The sequence below is a fragment of the Lissotriton helveticus genome, chromosome 7 (genome assembly GCF_964261635.1).
Source record: "Lissotriton helveticus chromosome 7, aLisHel1.1, whole genome shotgun sequence".
NCBI lineage: Eukaryota > Metazoa > Chordata > Amphibia > Caudata > Salamandridae > Lissotriton > Lissotriton helveticus.
In genome coordinates this window covers 1,052,905,212-1,052,922,668 of record NC_136068.1, presented here as the reverse complement: position 1 = coordinate 1,052,922,668, position 17,457 = coordinate 1,052,905,212, and the positions used below count along the sequence as shown (strand labels likewise).

General features: G+C 46.5%; 2 protein-coding genes across 5 annotated transcripts in view; one reads left to right on the top strand and one right to left on the bottom strand.

Moving 5' to 3' along the window:
• The window catches only part of DNAH17 (dynein axonemal heavy chain 17), a 12,633,448-nt gene that overhangs the window by 7,964,764 nt on the left and 4,651,227 nt on the right, over positions 1-17,457 (top strand). The window lies entirely within an intron of this gene.
• Positions 1,586-17,443, bottom strand: LOC144767277 (uncharacterized). The gene is made up of 3 exons (XM_078650788.1): positions 17,038-17,443; positions 15,735-16,678; positions 1,586-1,633 (listed from the first exon to the last, which is right to left on the bottom strand). Exons 1-3 carry the CDS (start codon positions 17,120-17,122, stop codon positions 1,586-1,588), a joined length of 1,077 nt encoding a protein of 358 aa, XP_078506914.1. The 5' UTR covers positions 17,123-17,443.

Below are 17,457 nucleotides of genomic sequence, written 5' to 3'. Positions count from 1 at the left end.
GCACTGACCTGCGAGGGTGCCGGACTGCCCTGCTACCCTCTAGCCGGCGGGACCACGCCTTGGAGATAGATCGCAGCTTGGGAGCGTTGTAGTAGATAGTTCTTCAAAAATAGGGATAACTAGCTGCAGAGTGGATGATGGTGTTGCGGCTGTAGTGTAGACTGATATTTCCGATGCTAGAGGACCAGGGAAGCTAGGGACGCATACTACGCCCCACACTGGTGCCAAGAAACTGCTTGCAAGCCCAACTGGCTTGACAGGAGGTGCCCGAGGTCTGAGGAGGAATTTGTGGTGCACTGCCTGCATTGGCCAATGAAAAGAGGAGCACCCTGAAAACGCGAATATAGGGCAGACTAGCAGGGGAATCAAGAACAGTTAGGTACAAAAACAATCTGCCCAAACTGATAGAAATAAAGGCTCTACTAGAATCCCGAATTTATATCATCAGTAATAAGCTCACTAGACCAGCAAAAATCATAACATCCAAAACAAATAAATATTGGAAAAAAGTTCCATGTTTATTCCATTTTTACATATATAAATTAGAACAGAGCAAAATTTACATTAACATAATACATAATCGACTCATTCAACCCAAATCCCACGCGTCCCTTCAATCAATCGTATCCAATTCCCACGTACTCACACATCCTTCATTCATCCAAATCACATCACATTGGAGTTGCCAGTTGTTAATGATGTATCCAGTCCCGCGGAGTCTCAAGCACAGATCGAGACTAGATGGCAAGATGGCGGGACAGGCTTGAGGCACCAACGCGCCTGTACGGCCGGTTCTAGGGCCACACCTTCATCAGGGCACAAAGTGGAAGGGAGGGGGACAATAGCAACGATCTGCAACAATTAAAATTTCAGCATTTATATATTTCATCTTATTCACAGTTTTGCCCATGAAGGTCAATATCATAATAAATGCAACATCAATATTTCTCATCCAATAAATCTGGTCTTATGAAGTGTGCTTAAAACAGGAATTTAACGGTACTTCCAAGGATTCGATCAAACAACAGGGAACCAGGGCACTTTAAAACAAAATGAGTAAAGAAGACAAGATAGAGCAATCAAACAGTGCAAAGAAGAATATACTCAGCAACCATCCATCAACACCAAGAGGTAAAACAACAGGTTCGGAACCCAACCCTTCAAACACACAGCGGCCTCTGTTTCTTGCTAGTTCTTCTTCAAGTTGCAAGATATTAAGCAACTTTAATGCCGAGGGTACACATGCTAGTTACAATACCTACCTCACAATCTTAATTAATCAAGTTCAGTAGGATCACAGTAAATAATTCAGGACAGGACATGGGATTCCTTGGAAGGTTTAGGTGGAACCCAAGACATAGGTCAAGGGCGACGACCGCCGGCTTACAGCCCTAGGGGGAGAGAGGAGAGCCTCCAAGTAATATCAAATATCTACCCGATAAGGGCCTCTAAGTTCCCCTACAGCTTAAGGTGCATATCCCGCATTGTCAGAAATACTTACCGTAAGCGCCGGGCAGTGGGAGCAGTTTTTAGATGAAACGAATGCCCCAACAATCGGCGAGTGCTCTAAGAAGCGTAGTACAGTTCACCTTAATTCCTGGTCAGGGTTCAGGGGAACTTTAATTTTCAGACTCTGTGAAGATAAGAAAACACATAAAGGTACGGTCTTTAGAAAGCACTCCGTCTATGGGCGGATTATCCCCTCTACCCCTAAGAATTAGGGGAGACAGGCGCGATATAACAAGGGGCAGGGGGGCTGAAACAACATGGGATTTAACTATTCAGAGCATCATCTAACCGTACGGCCCAGAGCTAAGCCAATTAGGCAGTGCACAAATCAGATGTCGAGACGGCCAAACAGACGTTAGGATCTAAAGCACTCTACAGTCACTGAACACACAGAGTAGTAGTGATTTAAAATTGAAAAGCCTGTGAGCGTGAACAAAAATCAGTAACGCAAGATTCTAGTTACCTCGGTCGTTTTTATTGGGCAGATATAGAGATTCAGCTGCTCAGATCAGCACAAAGTACCACATCCGGTTAAAGCTGTCAACAGAAAAAGACAAGACACAGGCCAATAGAAGGTGAATTAAGCGTGACATGATTTTTTAGCGAGCCAGAATAGTAAGCTCAGTGTTAGAGTACACGTCGCCCTTTAAAAATGTAAAAGGGGGGGCACGACTACAAGAACTGATAATTGGATCAGTATAATCACATTGAACAGAATGGCTGATGTCGCGAGCGAGATTAACATACGAGTGCTCACTAGCGGCTTGTACTCGGCCGAAGCCAAGGCTGATGGAAAAAGGCTGGGCTCGAGTATACAGGAAACAAGTGTAGTCAGGAAACCGAAATCTTCCGTGGGGCGGGACTTCCGTCTTCGGAAGCCCGCGCACGCGCCCACATAGTGCCTGAGAGCAGGTCTCCCATGCCCAAGGGAGAGCCCCGCGGAGGCTGCAGAAGTCCAGAATGGCAGTAAGTGGGGCTTAGTTGTAGGGGGGTGCGCTTGTGTGTGTGTGTATGTGTGCGGCGGTGGCGGGGGGCGGGGGTCTCTGTATGTGTGTGTGCGTGCGTGTGTGTAGGTGCGCTGGTGTGTGTGTGTGTGTGGCGGGGGGGTCTCTGTGTGTGTGTGTGCGTGCGTGTGTGTAGGTGGGTTTGTGTTACTATCCTTGTGGGGACTTGGGTGTGATAACACACTCACGCTGTGGGGACTTGATTGCGCTGTGGGGACCTGAACCCAGGTCCCCACAAGGCAATGTCTTCTAAATGATAGAAAATGACTTCAGGAACATCTGTATAAATTTTTACAACTTTTAAAAAAATTGCCTTGTGGGGACCTGTGTTTTGTAAAGTGTGTTTATATTTCTGCTCGCTCTGCCCCTGTAGACAGGTGGCGGTACTGCAGTCTTAAACACACTTTGCATTTAAACACACTTTGCTCATTAGGATCACATGCTAGCAGCAGAAAGCACACATATTTCAAAGGAAAAAATGCATAACCCAATGTTAAAACCTATTTTTATGCAAATTCACCTTTTTTCTAATTATCACAGTAAAACTTTGTTTACATTAAGCTGTTGAATTTAGATTGTTTCTGTAAATTATTAGATGTTTTGTAAACATTGCTAAAAGGATTTTAAGGCTTCCAGTTTTCCGCTTTAACTGGGTTTTTTTCAGATAAATACTGACATTTATTCTCAAAACATCTTCAAGACAAAACCATAGTTAAAGTAAAAGACCAATAAAAAAAATAAACCACATATCGAGCAACTGTAACTTAACAGACTGAGAAAGGTTTAATAATAACAAGCCTATTATTGTGCAGCTTATTTATCACTCCGTGTACATGACTGACCTATGCCTCTAAATATATTCTGTTATTTCTTCTGTGCTAACATTTAGTTTAAAACTACGTGGTTCTTTTGATTCTTTCCTGAAGCACTAGCTAGTGTTTCCATCCTGTGCAAAGCAAAATAAAAGCGCGCGGACATTTCCACTGCCAGCCAAAGAAGTGCAAATGCAGATATCTGCATAAGAAGGCTCAAGTAGCCAGCCTTGGTGATGACAGCTTCAGGCCGTGACCTTTCGAGTCCGGGGGGATGGGCTCTCGTGCATCCTGATGCACACACCTTGGTGAAGGGAGCAGGCAGCCAGGAGTAAACAGTAGCAGGTGTGACTCGCCGGAAAAGCTGAAGATCTGACAAAGCGTGTTTGGGACTGGGCTCACAGCTTGAACTTGGAAAAAGTATCGTTTTTAAGTGCAGCAAATGTAGAGCAGCATTATTCCTATGCAGGCCAGAGTAGCTGATTTTGGAAGTTATACCTTAGATAAATTCTGGGGAAATCACTTTTTCTCACTCTGCTTTAGAAAGAAAAAAACAGTGTATCAACGTAATGCCCTTTGGTCAGGTTTGCACTATAGCCAAGGCAACCTCACGAGTTGATGAGAGCTAAGCAATGCATGTATTAAACAGAACAGCAGAGTGACTTTACCGGCACAAGCACAGACAGTGTAATGCTTGTTTTATTTTATTAAGGAAAACCCTTTTAAATTCACTGCACTGTTAACTTTTGGGCCACCTTTATTTATGTAAAAGAAATTTAAAAAAGTGTCCTAAAATCCCAAACATTTATGTTATTCACGTGCAGAACTGTTTCATCATAGTAGTAATATTGCACCAAACTAAGTGAGTGCTAGTATTTTTAGGAACAGTTTTGACGCATGAATTTTGAAACGTTCGTGTTTCCACCCACCCTGACTACTCCAATAGTAAACTTAGAGGCAAGTCAGTTATGCGCACCACTTGGATGCCCTGGGATGCTATTCTACAAGGACAACATTGAAGTAAAACTAAATGTTGGAGATGTTTTCGTACAGCGCACATTCTAAAGGTATTATTTCAAGATCTTATTACATGTAATAATGAAGAACAAGCATTGGCAAAGCCAATATGGTTTTGCCTATGCGAAATGTATTGTCATTGTCTATGTTTTTAGTACATATTGCAAATGACAACACTAAAGATGTGAAATAACAGAAAGAGCGGCCAAACTGGGCTCAAGTCTCGGTGTCATCTTAACATCCGGTGATTCTGGTCAAATCATGTAATCTCTCTAGTGCCATAAAAAAGTGTCTTTGTGCAGTATACCTGGTGCTCTTATAAAGGGCTTTAATACTTTATAGAACTTTTAAGTGCTTCTTTAAAAAAGCGGCCTGTAGTGTGAAAAATGATGATCCATACACTTTTAAGGGGGGCCAGTATTCTAGGTGAGGAGAAGAGGAAGCCTGCGAGGGAGGAAGCCCAAGAGGGTATGGAGGATGGGTCAGGAAGAGCAGTGGCAGTAGAGAAGGCGGCATGTGCACTGTGCCACAGGGAGCAATGCAATGGCAGACAGTAAGCAGGGAGACATCAGCCAGAGCTGGGTCCGAATTGGGGGTAGTAGTAAAATATGGCAATAATCTGTATTCAGTGGGTTTCCTAGGCTTCTTGGTCCTTGTACCAGTGCACCTCTTGCACCATTCAAATCATTACACTAGTGGCTGCAAGGTAATTGCACCTGTGAATGCTTATTTATTAGTAAAATGTAGAAATAATCAGTGCACAATGTGTTTCCTAGACCTTTGCCCATGTGTCACTGCACCTGCTGCACGATTAAAATCATGACTCTAGTGCATGGAAGGGCAAATGAGGAAATTGTTTATATGCAGTAATATATGTGTTCTGAAAAAGGCACAATTGCAGACGGAATACATAATTATTGTATAGCTAAACATAAACGCAAGAGGTTACAAAAAAAAAGTACCTTCACAATTGAGTTTGGATTTAATGCCAGATCTGTTCCATGACACTATCTTTAATTTTACAAGGTTCTCCACAGGAATACAAATCGTGTGGGTCTTAGGGATTGCCTCCCCTCTACACTAGCCTCATTGGGGTTAATGTGTGATTCTATAACTACAGATACACAAGAACAACCATCTCCCCCTGCCAAGCTGAGCTTATTACTTTGGGTGACAACTCCGTTTTCCATCATGTACTACCAGCTCCAGCCTTCCCTCTAGCTAGTCACTTGTTCAACATTCCAATCATCCAACATTCCATATAACATACATACCAGCTGAGCAGCAGGGAAACATAAGATATAACATCACTCATCATTTTCTTTGGACAAGGGTGAACACGTAGGTGTATTTATCATAAAAGATGTATTTCTGTTGCCTTCTAGATGATTCTCAGGACTTAGTGGAGAGTTCCCTTGAATATGCCTTGTACGCTCCTTCAAGGGCTGTTTTTTCTCCTGGGGATACATTCCCATTCTCCCGCCTGGTACCCCTAGAGAGTGAGGGAAAAATTACTGTGTCCTAATACCCTCCTGCAATGTCCTATACCATGTTTTACAAGGGTTCCTGATGCTAGACTCCATAGGGGCATAGGAGGTCTTCCTTGATAATGTGCCCCTAAAACTAGACTGTGTATAATCACTGGATGTAAAAGAAGATGTGTACTACAGGAGTTTATTAGGACCCGTCACTAGGTTGAGCTGGTGTGAGGGGTACATCCCAGTGTTTTCTGAACTCGTGACGTTCTGTGGTCTCCTATTTCCTTGAAACCTAAGTACCGCTTTAAATTTTCCATATGAGTTTATCGTCTTAATTTTAACCGTGAGTGACGTCAAGTTCCCTCTTAATAGGGAAGCTTCATCAACTCATTTTTTTATGATTTCTCGGAGCTGACTTAATGTACTCTGGCATGTACAAATAGTACCCACATTGTTGTTCCCAAATGCTCTTTTAGCTCCGGCTACGGCAGAGCCGCATGTATCAACATTTTGACACAGGGAAACTGCCGATAATCAATGCACACTACTGGAGATCTCTGGCTTTTTTTGAGCGTGCCACCTGCATGTTGCCCTTCCTCTTTCCCCGAGGATGCTGGGGGACCTAGTCCCACCTCTGCTGCAGGGCTGCAAAGATACTTAGAAAATATATTTTCTACATCAAAGAGTTCTCCTTCATTGAAAAGTTATAAAATTGTGTAATGCCCATTTCCTTCCTTGCACTAGGGCCCATGACACATTGCCTACACTACTGCAGGGCAGGCATTGTAACATAAGAACAGGCGCATAGCTTCAGAAGGGAGTGTTTGAGTTATTACACTCTCCTAATAATTGTATTTTGTGAGAAATAGTTGGGTACAGTTGCTTTCAGTCTAGTATTATGAAGTGTCTGCCGGATTTCACCAGTAATGTTTACACACAGACTAAATCTGCACACCTCCACACACATAACACAGAATGTTGAGAGGGGCTGGGGCAACATGGACAGCAAAGGGAGGGAGTGAGGGGTCAGAAGGAAGCACACAAATAACGGCGGGTGGGAGAGAGTGGCAGAGGCAAGCAACAACATGGACATCAAACCAAGGAGGGAGGGAGGAAGTGTAGGAGGCACATGCAACAGCACTGTCATCAATAGATGGAGAGCACATGGAGCCAAGCAACACAGAGAAGAAAGGGACAGGGAGGGAGAAGAAGTACACAAGGGACCCATCTAAAAAAGCCACTGTCTACCAGAGTACTTAAGCCGAAAGAAAAAAGTGTCTAAAAGAAAAAAGCAGTAAAAGTACACAAGTAATGCGTCCATGTTCAGAAGAGGAACAACCATATGAAGAGGAAGGAAACCTGCAGCAGCTGCCAAAGAAAAAGCAAGAAAGAGAGTAACAATGACGCCAATCACGGCATCCAAGCCCACTGATAGTAAACAAGATGCCTCAAAGAGACAGTGCATGTACTGTCTAGGAGGGACCTAAAAAGGAGGAAACAGTGACTGCAGGAGACTCCAAGTGTAAATTGTGCTATTGCATATTACAAAGATTTTCCCTGTTCAGCACATTACATTTTGACTCTCCTACACTTATTTTGCTTAAGGTTTATGGAAAGAATGCATTGCAAATGCATGGTTCTATTCATCAAACATTCTTTTGTTGTTTAAATATAAAGCAGGTGAGTTTTTGATTCTCATTTCCTGATGTAGGGTCAAATGAGAAACAAAATGGTCCCATAAAGTGACTGTACATTGTAATTGGAAGCCATTAATGCCTTAACAACAAAGCAAATAGAAAATATGTTCTCCGTTTGTACCCACTCCTATTTGCGAGACCCTAAACCCATCTTGCAGTTCAGAAAAGCTCTATCTTTACCGCTATTGCAGTCCATGGGCGAGTGAGCTGTTTGACGGTGTTGGGGCACTGCCACCAACAACTAAGTGGTCTGGTAAGCCTTAGTATCCCACTGCGCCCAGCCTTTCTCCTGATTTATTTGGAGAGAAATTGTTCCGAGCATGCCTGTCCCTTCTTGCCACACCTGGTTCTTTGTGGATATTGGGAATAGCTGCTTTTGGATTGCCCAAGTAGTTGGGCAACTGTTCTAGGCTGACCTTTCCTCCTTTTACACATCCTTTTGCGTTCTCTCTTGGTCATCTACCTGATTCACTTTGTGAACATTTCTGTTGCATTCTGTGCCTTTTCTCTCTGCGCCATTGCCTCCGACCGTTGAAGGGCCCAAGCTTGAACATTAGTTGGAGCTCTTACGCATAGTTTAGTCTTCGTTGAGGGCTTTTGATTGTCTACAGTAATACCCTTATCATTGTGGTTCTTTTGCCAGGACACTACTAATAGAAACAGTTGAAATACCTTGGCGTGCTCTCGTCGTTGGGATGTTTGAGAGGTGGTTGATTTCAAAATGATGTCTGTGATTGATCTAGATGTAGATGGAGGTTGTCCTGCACCTCCTCAAGTTGATTCCACTCCCATAGTGGGAGATGGCCCCTGCTGGTAAGAGCGTACCTTTGGAAAGCGAAGCCGTATGGGCTATGCCTGACCTAGGACCTTGAAAGCATCTAGGCAGGTAATGAAGCATCCAACACAGAGGGCCTCACTGATCAAAAATATTTGCTCACGGCATAACATACATCAATAGCAAAATGTCCGGAGCACATAATTGTTGTACACAGCTGAACTCTTTTAGCTACTCAAAGCCCTTACTATGACTATAAACTTATTCTGTATTAAAATGACTCAATCCTGGAGAGCCTCATTCTCCACCAAGACAAGAAGGGCTTGCACCGCAGACATATAGTGCATAAAGAATGGACAAGTATATCACATTTAGGAGGCGAAACATTTCTAGTTTATAAGTGAAATATTTCTTTGGCATAATATGATCATATTGGTCAGCAGTTGGGAGCAGAGATTGTGTGATTCGCTCACCTGCAGACTATTAAGAGTGTTTATTACTTTTGGAGGCCTACCTTTAGCAAGGAATCTACCATTTGTAAATTGGAATTTGAAGCATGAATGTTGTTGTAATTAGACGGTCATTTAAGGAAAGCAGTACTTTTTAAAATGAGTCACTACACTTAATATTTTGGGTAAGCCGAGAAATTATTGGTAAACATATAAGAAGAAAGAGCCGTAGCATGGATATGCTTGCAGGCACAAAACAGTATATGTTTCTCTGTTTTGGAATGTAATTGCACTACATTACCCACAGCTCATACCCTAGCATGGAAATAGTCTTAAGTTAGTGGCTAAGCTCTAGACAGTACATTATATAAATACAGCCATGCTTTACTAACATTTTGACATGTACTCGTGTGCCATTGAGGGGGATTCAATCAACTTTGCCACATAAAATGCTTTTTGTGTCAAACATTGACGTGAGTGCAGCATTAAATTCTCTGCTCTGTGGTGTACCAACCCACTAGCAGGGTGGGATAAGTGCAAAGACAACTGGAATCCATACAAAGCCAGATCTACTTAAGTAACGTGTCCTGCCTTTGCATGAAGCTATGCCACCAACCAGGCACATACAGTGGGTATACGGAAAAGCTTATGATATTTCCGTACACATATGTAATTTCTGCAAAAATATTTACTTGACACAGCTTACCATAGCCTCTTGACCTTGTGTTGAAGTTTGTACTGGAGGGCTTCATCTCATTTAAATCTCACATAAGAAACTGCTAGCTTGCCTTAGCACTGTCGTACAGTGCTCCGAATCACACAAAACAGACGACATTGGCATGCGAAAATATGGTGCTGTACTATTTTTACTATTTGTCGAAGGGAGTGCAATGTAATATTGCAAATGTTTATAAAGCACTGCCCCAATTGTAGTTTATCTGGATAACAAGGTGGCACCACAGCTCCATATTATGAACAAGAGAGTAGCCAGAAAATGAACATACACCCCACTTTGAAGTAAAGCTCTGATGGCACCAAGTAAGTCAGCCCAACCCACCCTAGAAGAGCTCCCATGTCTCTTCCATCCAAGCATCTGTCATTCATCCTTTCACACTTCCACCTATTTGTTGATATCCACTATTTCACTTTTACATTGAATCATCCATTAATTCATTCTTTCATCCATCATTTAGTCTTTCCCATTACATCCATAAAGCATCCATTTATCCAGTGTGCCATCCATCCATCCATCTACTTTGCCATCCATCCACTCTGCCATGCATCCATCCATCCACCTATTCTGTCAACACTCTCTCTATTCTGCCATCCATCCATCATCCACTCTGCCATCTATCCTTTATCCACTCTACCATCCGTCCATCCATTCACTCTTCCATTTATCCTATCTGCCATCCACCCATCCATCATCATCCATCCATCCACTGCGCCATCCATTTTCACGCTCAGCAATTCATCTAGCCCTGCATCATCCATCCACTCTATACCATCCTCGCTGCCATCCATCCACTCTGCCATCCATTCAGCCATCCATCTACTCTGTCATCCGTTCACTCATTCATCCACTCTGCCATTCATTCATCCACTCTGCCATTCATTCACTCATCGAGCCATCCATCGGTCACTTTAATCCGTCATCCTTTCACCTGCCCATTCACCTATCCATTCCTTCATTCACTCATACATCCAGCAGTCCCTTTTTACTGCCGTCTTTTTACCTGTCCATTCACCTATCTATCCATTGTTTTACTCTGCCATCCATCCATGTCTTACCTCTGCTATCCTTTCACATGTTCATCCACCTATTCATTCACTCTCTCATCCATCCAGTGTTTTATTCTGCCATTCTTTCACCTATCCTTCCATTTATATATCCATCCATTGGTTTACTCTGCCATCCATGTCTTATCTCTGCCATCTTTTTACATGTTTATCCATCTTTTATTTGCTCTCTCATCCATCCAGCCATTTACTCTGCCATCCTTTCACCTGTACATCCACCTATCCATTCATTCCATGCATCTTTTCACCCACTCATCCATCCACCCATTCATTCATCCACCTACTCATACATCCATCAGAATACAGAATAGAAGCACAAAGAACCACAGCCCCCGCTGTAGCTGCTGAAGCGACACAACACCCCTGTTTCTGAGCTGTGCTAACTCCAGCTTATTCACTAACTTGTGCTTATCAAGTTATTACATACCCATATAGAAATTCTGGGTTAATTCAAAACAGGTGCACTGCTCCCTTCAGCATGATATGCCTTCTGGACTCTTTAAGCATGTAACTTGAGTAAAAAGAGTCCTCGACTGCCCACTGAACTGTGATCATCCACAACAGGTGTGTTTGTGAATTTTCAGCCAGCCAAGGAATACTTCTCAAGAGTGGATGAACATCCCTATAACTACACATTGTCTCTGGGAGGACTTGAACATGTTAGTAACCACAAATTATTTATGGAAAGATTTGAACACTTCATTCACACACTATCTTTGTGGGGACTTGTTTAAGGTTAATTTAACACACAATCTGTGTGACTTCGTGAACAGTCCTATAATCACACACTATTTGTGTGGGCACTTAAACATCATAATCTTCACACACAATCGTTGAACATGATTACCTTCACACACTATCTCGGTGAGATCTTAAACATTCCTATAATCACACACTATATATGGGCAGGGTTGAACATGCCTATAATACCTGTTTGAATGTGAACAATTGTACCTTCACATGCTATCTGAGTATGGACATGAAGAGTATCTTTAAATACTGTCACTGTAGGGGATTGAACACTACTATAGCTGCACACTATCTCTGTGGGGACTTGAACATAATAATAAACACACACTATCTGTGTTGCTGCTTGAACATCCCAGTAACGACATACTATCTTTGTGGAGACTTGAACATACCACTAACCACACACTATGGGCTCATTAGGATGGCGGACGGAAGAGCCACCGCGGCCCTGTAGTAGGCGGAAAAAGCCTTTTCCGTGTCCGCCTGCCGCGGATACTCCGTCCGCCATATCAGGATAGGAAAACGTGTCAAATTCCCGTCCGCGACGGGAAAGCACGCTCCGCCGCCGAACTACACACGAGAGCGTGGCGGACGGAACACATCCGGAGGCCACGCCGTACGGACTGACGTCGAAGACCGTCCTCCAAATCAAGATGGCGGAAAATACACATAAAACCGCAGCGGAAAAACAACCTGTCTGAACACGGCGGAATCCCCACTGCGAAGACAGGTGACATAGCAGAGATACCCACCGCAAGCTGACCAACACCATGGACCCAGCGCTACACGCTTTCCCGATGCTCTTCGCGATCCACCACGTCCTAGTCATGGCCCACCACGGACGACGACGCAGGTAAGGCACAAACCATTGGCTGTCTGCAGGGGAATACCAGTAAGGGACGTGACGTAGGGAGGGGGAGTGTCATGTTACCGAAACCACTGATGAGAAGCATATACAAATACACATTTGTAGTACGCAAGCAGGAATGACAACGACAGACCACGAGACCTGATAGACAACCTTTATTGTACAAAATAGGGGTAAAATCACAGTGTATGCGTGAGCATGGGCAAAGTGGGCACCACAGCAGCTACATCATTGGCAGTCAACGAGAGGGCAGAATGCAGTATCAGAGCATCAACAGGGCATTGTGCAGTACAGAGCAGCTACATCAGAGGCAGTCAACGAGAGGGCAGAATACAGTATCAGAGCATCAACAGGGCATTGTGCAGTACAGAGCAGGTACATCATTGGCAGTCAACGAGAGGGCAGAATGCAGTATCAGAGCATCAACAGGGCATTGTGCAGTACAGAACAGGTACATCAGAGGCAGTAAACGAGAGGGCAGAATGCAGTATCAGAGCATCAACAGGGCATTGTGCAGTACAGAGCAGCTACATCAGAGGCAGTCAACGAGAGGGCAGAATGCAGTATCAGAGCATCAACAGGGCATTGTGCAGTACAGAGCAGCTACATCAGAGGCAGTCAACGAGAGGGCAGAATGCAGTATCAGAGCATCAACAGGGCATTGTGCAGTACAGAGCAGCTACATCAGAGGCAGTCAACGAGAGGGCAGAATACAGTATCAGAGCATCAACAGGGCATTGTGCAGTACAGAGCAGGTACATCATTGGCAGTCAACGAGAGGGCAGAATGCAGTATCAGAGCATCAACAGGGCATTGTGCTGTACAGAGCAGGTACATCATTGGCAGCACATGAGAGGGCAGAATGCAGTATCAGAGCATCAACAGGGCATTGTGCTGTACAGAGCAGGTACATCATTGGCAGCACATGAGAGGGGCTAAGTGCATCAACAGTCCATTGCACAGAACAGGTCCATCACAGGCAGCACATGAGAGGGGCTAAGTGCATCAACAGTCCATTGCACAGAACAGGTCCAGAGGCAGCACATGAGAGGGGCTAAGTGCATCAACAGTCCATTGCACAGAACAGGTCCATCACAGGCAGCACATGAGAGGGGCTAAGTGCATCAACAGTCCATTGCACAGAACAGGTCCATCACAGGCAGCACATGAGAGGGGCTAAGTGCATCAACAGTCCATTGCACAGAACAGGTCCATCACAGGCAGCACATGAGAGGGGCTAAGTGCATCAACAGTCCATTGCACAGAACAGGTCCATCAGAGGCACACATGAGAGGGGCTAAGTGCATCAACAGTCCATTGCACTGAACAGGTCCATCAGAGGCAGCACATGAGAGGGGCTAAGTGCATCAACAGTCCATTGCACAGAACAGGTCCATCATTGGCAGCACATGAGAGGGGCAGAATGCAGTATCAGAGCATCAACAGGGCAATGTGCAGTACAGAACAGGTACATCAGAGGCAGTAAACGAGAGGGCAGAATGCAGTATCAGAGCATCAACAGGGCAATGTGCAGTACAGAACAGGTACATCAGAGGCAGTAAACGAGAGGGCAGAATGCAGTATCAGAGCATCAACAGGGCAATGTGCAGTACAGAACAGGTACATCAGAGGCAGTAAACGAGAGGGCAGAATGCAGTATCAGAGCATCAACAGGGCAATGTGCAGTACAGAACAGGTACATCAGAGGCAGCACAACTACGTGTCCCTACCAAACCGTCACAGGGACCACAAGAGTGCCACGCAGTTCTCAATGGACACACCATGTGAACTAACATTTGAGTGAAGTGTACAGCACCTCACATCACAGAATCAGGGGGACTGCGTGAACTACCTGCCTCGGACACACTGGCAGCACCAGCAACAGGAGTGTGAGACACAGACACAGCCCGAGTGACACACACATGGGCCACGGACCCAGACACACTGGCAGCACCAGCAACAGGAGTGTGAGATACAGCCACAGCCCGAGTGACACACACATGGGCCACGGACCCAGACACACTGGCAGCACCAGCAACAGGAGTGTGAGACACAGCCACAGCCCGAGTGACACACACATGGGCCACGGACCCAGACACACTGGCAGCACCAGCAACAGGAGTGTGAGACACAGCCACAGCCCGAGTGACACACACATGGGCCACGGACCCAGACACACTGGCAGCACCAGCAACAGGAGTGTGAGACACAGCCACAGATGTAGTCACTGACACGTGAGCCACTGACCCAGACAGACTGCCAGCACCAGAAACAGGAGTGTGCAACACAGCCACAGATCTCCTAACTGACACGTGAGCCATAGACCCACATACCCTGCCAGGATCTGCAACAGGAGAGGGCACAACTGACACTGTGCCACCATCTGATACACGAGAGTCAACTGCACCAGCGCCACTGGGACAACTGAAATGATGAGCCACAGGGCTGTATGGGCCAGGAGGCAGGGTGGGCCTGGGAGCTGGGGATAGCTCACCTAGAGCCAAATCGGGGTTGGCAGGTGTCAATGGTGTGTGTCTGCGTTTCTTAGGGTGGTGTGAGTGCACCCTGGACAGGACAGGACTGCCAAGTGGTGGGGACTCCAAAGAATCACCACCCAGCATAGGTGGCGCAACTGCTGCGGGGGATCTGGTTTCGGGGGACGTGCTGGAGCCTGCTTGTCGTTTGCTCTGTGCCTGCCGCCTGGACTCGGAATGATGTGTAATGGGGGATGCAACAACAGGGGACACCCTCCTCTGCTTCTGACTGGCCTGGATGGGAGTGGAGGTATGGGGGGACTCCGCCGCGGAGACATCAGTGTTACGTTTAGTAGAAAACATCAGCCTCAGTGCAGCCAGGGGTGAAGTATGCCTGTCCTTGATAGCGCCATTGTCCATGCCAGATGCCTTGTCCGTAGGATGTGCCTTATCCTTAGGTGGAGTGTTGTCTCTGGATGTAGCCTGTGCCCTGCTCGCCGCCCTGTTCCTGCCAGCAGACTTGTCGTCTGTGGTGCACCTGTCTCCAGCAGACACCTGCTGTCTGTGTGTGTCCCTGTCCTTGGGAGAGTCCCTTACCTCTGCTGTGGGCCTGCTCTTGGGAGTCTCCCTGCTCTTAGTAGGTGCCTTAGTCTTCTCACTGTCCTTGGGAGAGTCCCTTACCTCTGCTGTGGGCCTGCTCTTGGGAGTCTCCCTGCTCTTAGTAGGTGCCTTAGTCTTCTCACTGTCCTTGGGAGAGTCCCTTACCTCTGCTGTGGGCCTGCTCTTGGGAGTCTCCCTGCTCTTAGTAGGTGCCTTAGTCTTCTCACTGTCCTTGGGAGAGTCCCTTACCTCTGCTGTGGGCCTGCTCTTGGGAGTCTCCCTGCTCTTAGTAGGTGCCTTAGTCTTCTCACTGTCCTTGGGAGAGTCCCTTACCTCTGCTGTGGGCCTGCTCTTGGGAGTCTCCCTGCTCTTAGTAGGTGCCTTAGTCTTCTCACTGTCCTTGGGAGAGTCCCTTACCTCTGCTGTGGGCCTGCTCTTGGGAGTCTCCCTGCTCTTAGTAGGTGCCTTAGTCTTCTCACTGTCCTTGGGAGAGTCCCTTACCTCTGCTGTGGGCCTGCTCTTGGGAGTCTCCCTGCTCTTAGTAGGTGCCTTTGTCTTCTGACTGGCCTTGTCCAAGGAACAGTCCATGGACATGTGACTATCCCTTGCCTTGGGAGTACCTTTCGTGTTGAATGGCTGTGTAGCTCCGGAAGGCATGTCCCCCAACAACACTTGTGGATCCTGTGTGTGTACTCCAGTGCATCTGACGTCGTCTACGTGAACAGATTTAGCTGATCTAGGGGATGGGGTCTGTGCCCTGCGTGCCCTGACGTGCTGTCTGACGCTGCTTCTAGTGCAATAAGCTGTATTTGAGTCCTGCTCAGAATAATCACTACCCCCTGAGACATCCAGCGGTGTAGATGGTGAAACACAAGTAGCACCCTGTTCGTTCGACTGTACTATTGCAGACGACACACTGCTTGCCAATGACTGCACTGTCCTGTGTAGACCTGCAAGATCGCCATGCATCCCTTCCATGAATGCCACCACCTGCCCCAACTTCCTATCATGGTCCTGGAAAGCATTTGTCATATTGGTCTGCCCCACACACAGCTGTCTGAGCAGATCAACGGCCTCAGCACACAGTGCATTTTGGCTCACCGTGGCAGGGGCAGCGGTGCCTGCACCGAACGCCACTCTGCTCCCCCTACTCCTCCGGCCACGAACAGTACATGGTGCAGTTGGCGGAAGTGTGGGCCCTGTGTGCTGTCTTACGACAGAAGGTGGTGAGTGCCCACTCCCAGTCTGTGACAACAGTGCAGGCTCACCCAGAGTGTCCGACGAGGAGGACGATGGCGTCTCCACATGCGAGTCCTCAGGGACGGTCCTGTCCCCCTCTCCGGCGCTGGCCTCCTCCGTGTCAGTCTGCGTGTGTGCGAAGTCTGAGCCGGACTCATTTCCTCGGCTACTCTCCACCGTCTGTGGCTGAGTGTCCTCTGTCAAAGCTGAAATGCACAGAAAAGATGTGTGAGTCATGGGCACACTCACGTACAGAAGGAACAGGATAGCCAAATCACATAGCAGACAAAGGTTTAGGAGCCCTCATCCTGCACATGGCCCACCCCTACCAGTCATCCTCACATTTTCTGCCATGGGGCCATGGACCACTAGGGGATGTGCTTTTACACTCAACTACTAAGCAAGTGGCGTGTCAACATGGCGGACCTGGATGTCAAATGAGTACCGCCCAATGGGACCAAAAAGGCATCACAGGCATACATACGCAACACGGAACTCAATAGTGTGTCTGTGCACCAATACATGCATAGCACTCACAGGTTTCCTACACAGACAGTATGCTCACCGCTAGTTTGCTGTCGATCGGCACTCAGACGTTCGGCCAGTTCAGGATGCGTCACTGCAATGATACGTTGCATGAGAGGGGTCATGGAGCGTCGGGCCAGACGGGGCGTCCTTGGAATCAGGCCCAGTGTTACTTCCGCTACATTCTTGCTCAGCCTGGAAATGTCGTCCCAGCGTTTGTGGCAGTGTGTATGTCGTCTGTTGCACACCCCCAATGCCCGTACTTCCCTTGCTATGCTCCTCCACAGGTCCTTGCGAAGGTGCAGCTTGACCTACCATGATGGGAGACAAAAGGGTGTAAGTCAGTGGACAGGTGGCCTGTCACACACATAGGGGCAAGACGTTACTGTCAGCAGCCATGCACAATCAGGAACATATGTCTAGCCCACACTACACAGCTAAGATAGAAATAGGCCTGATC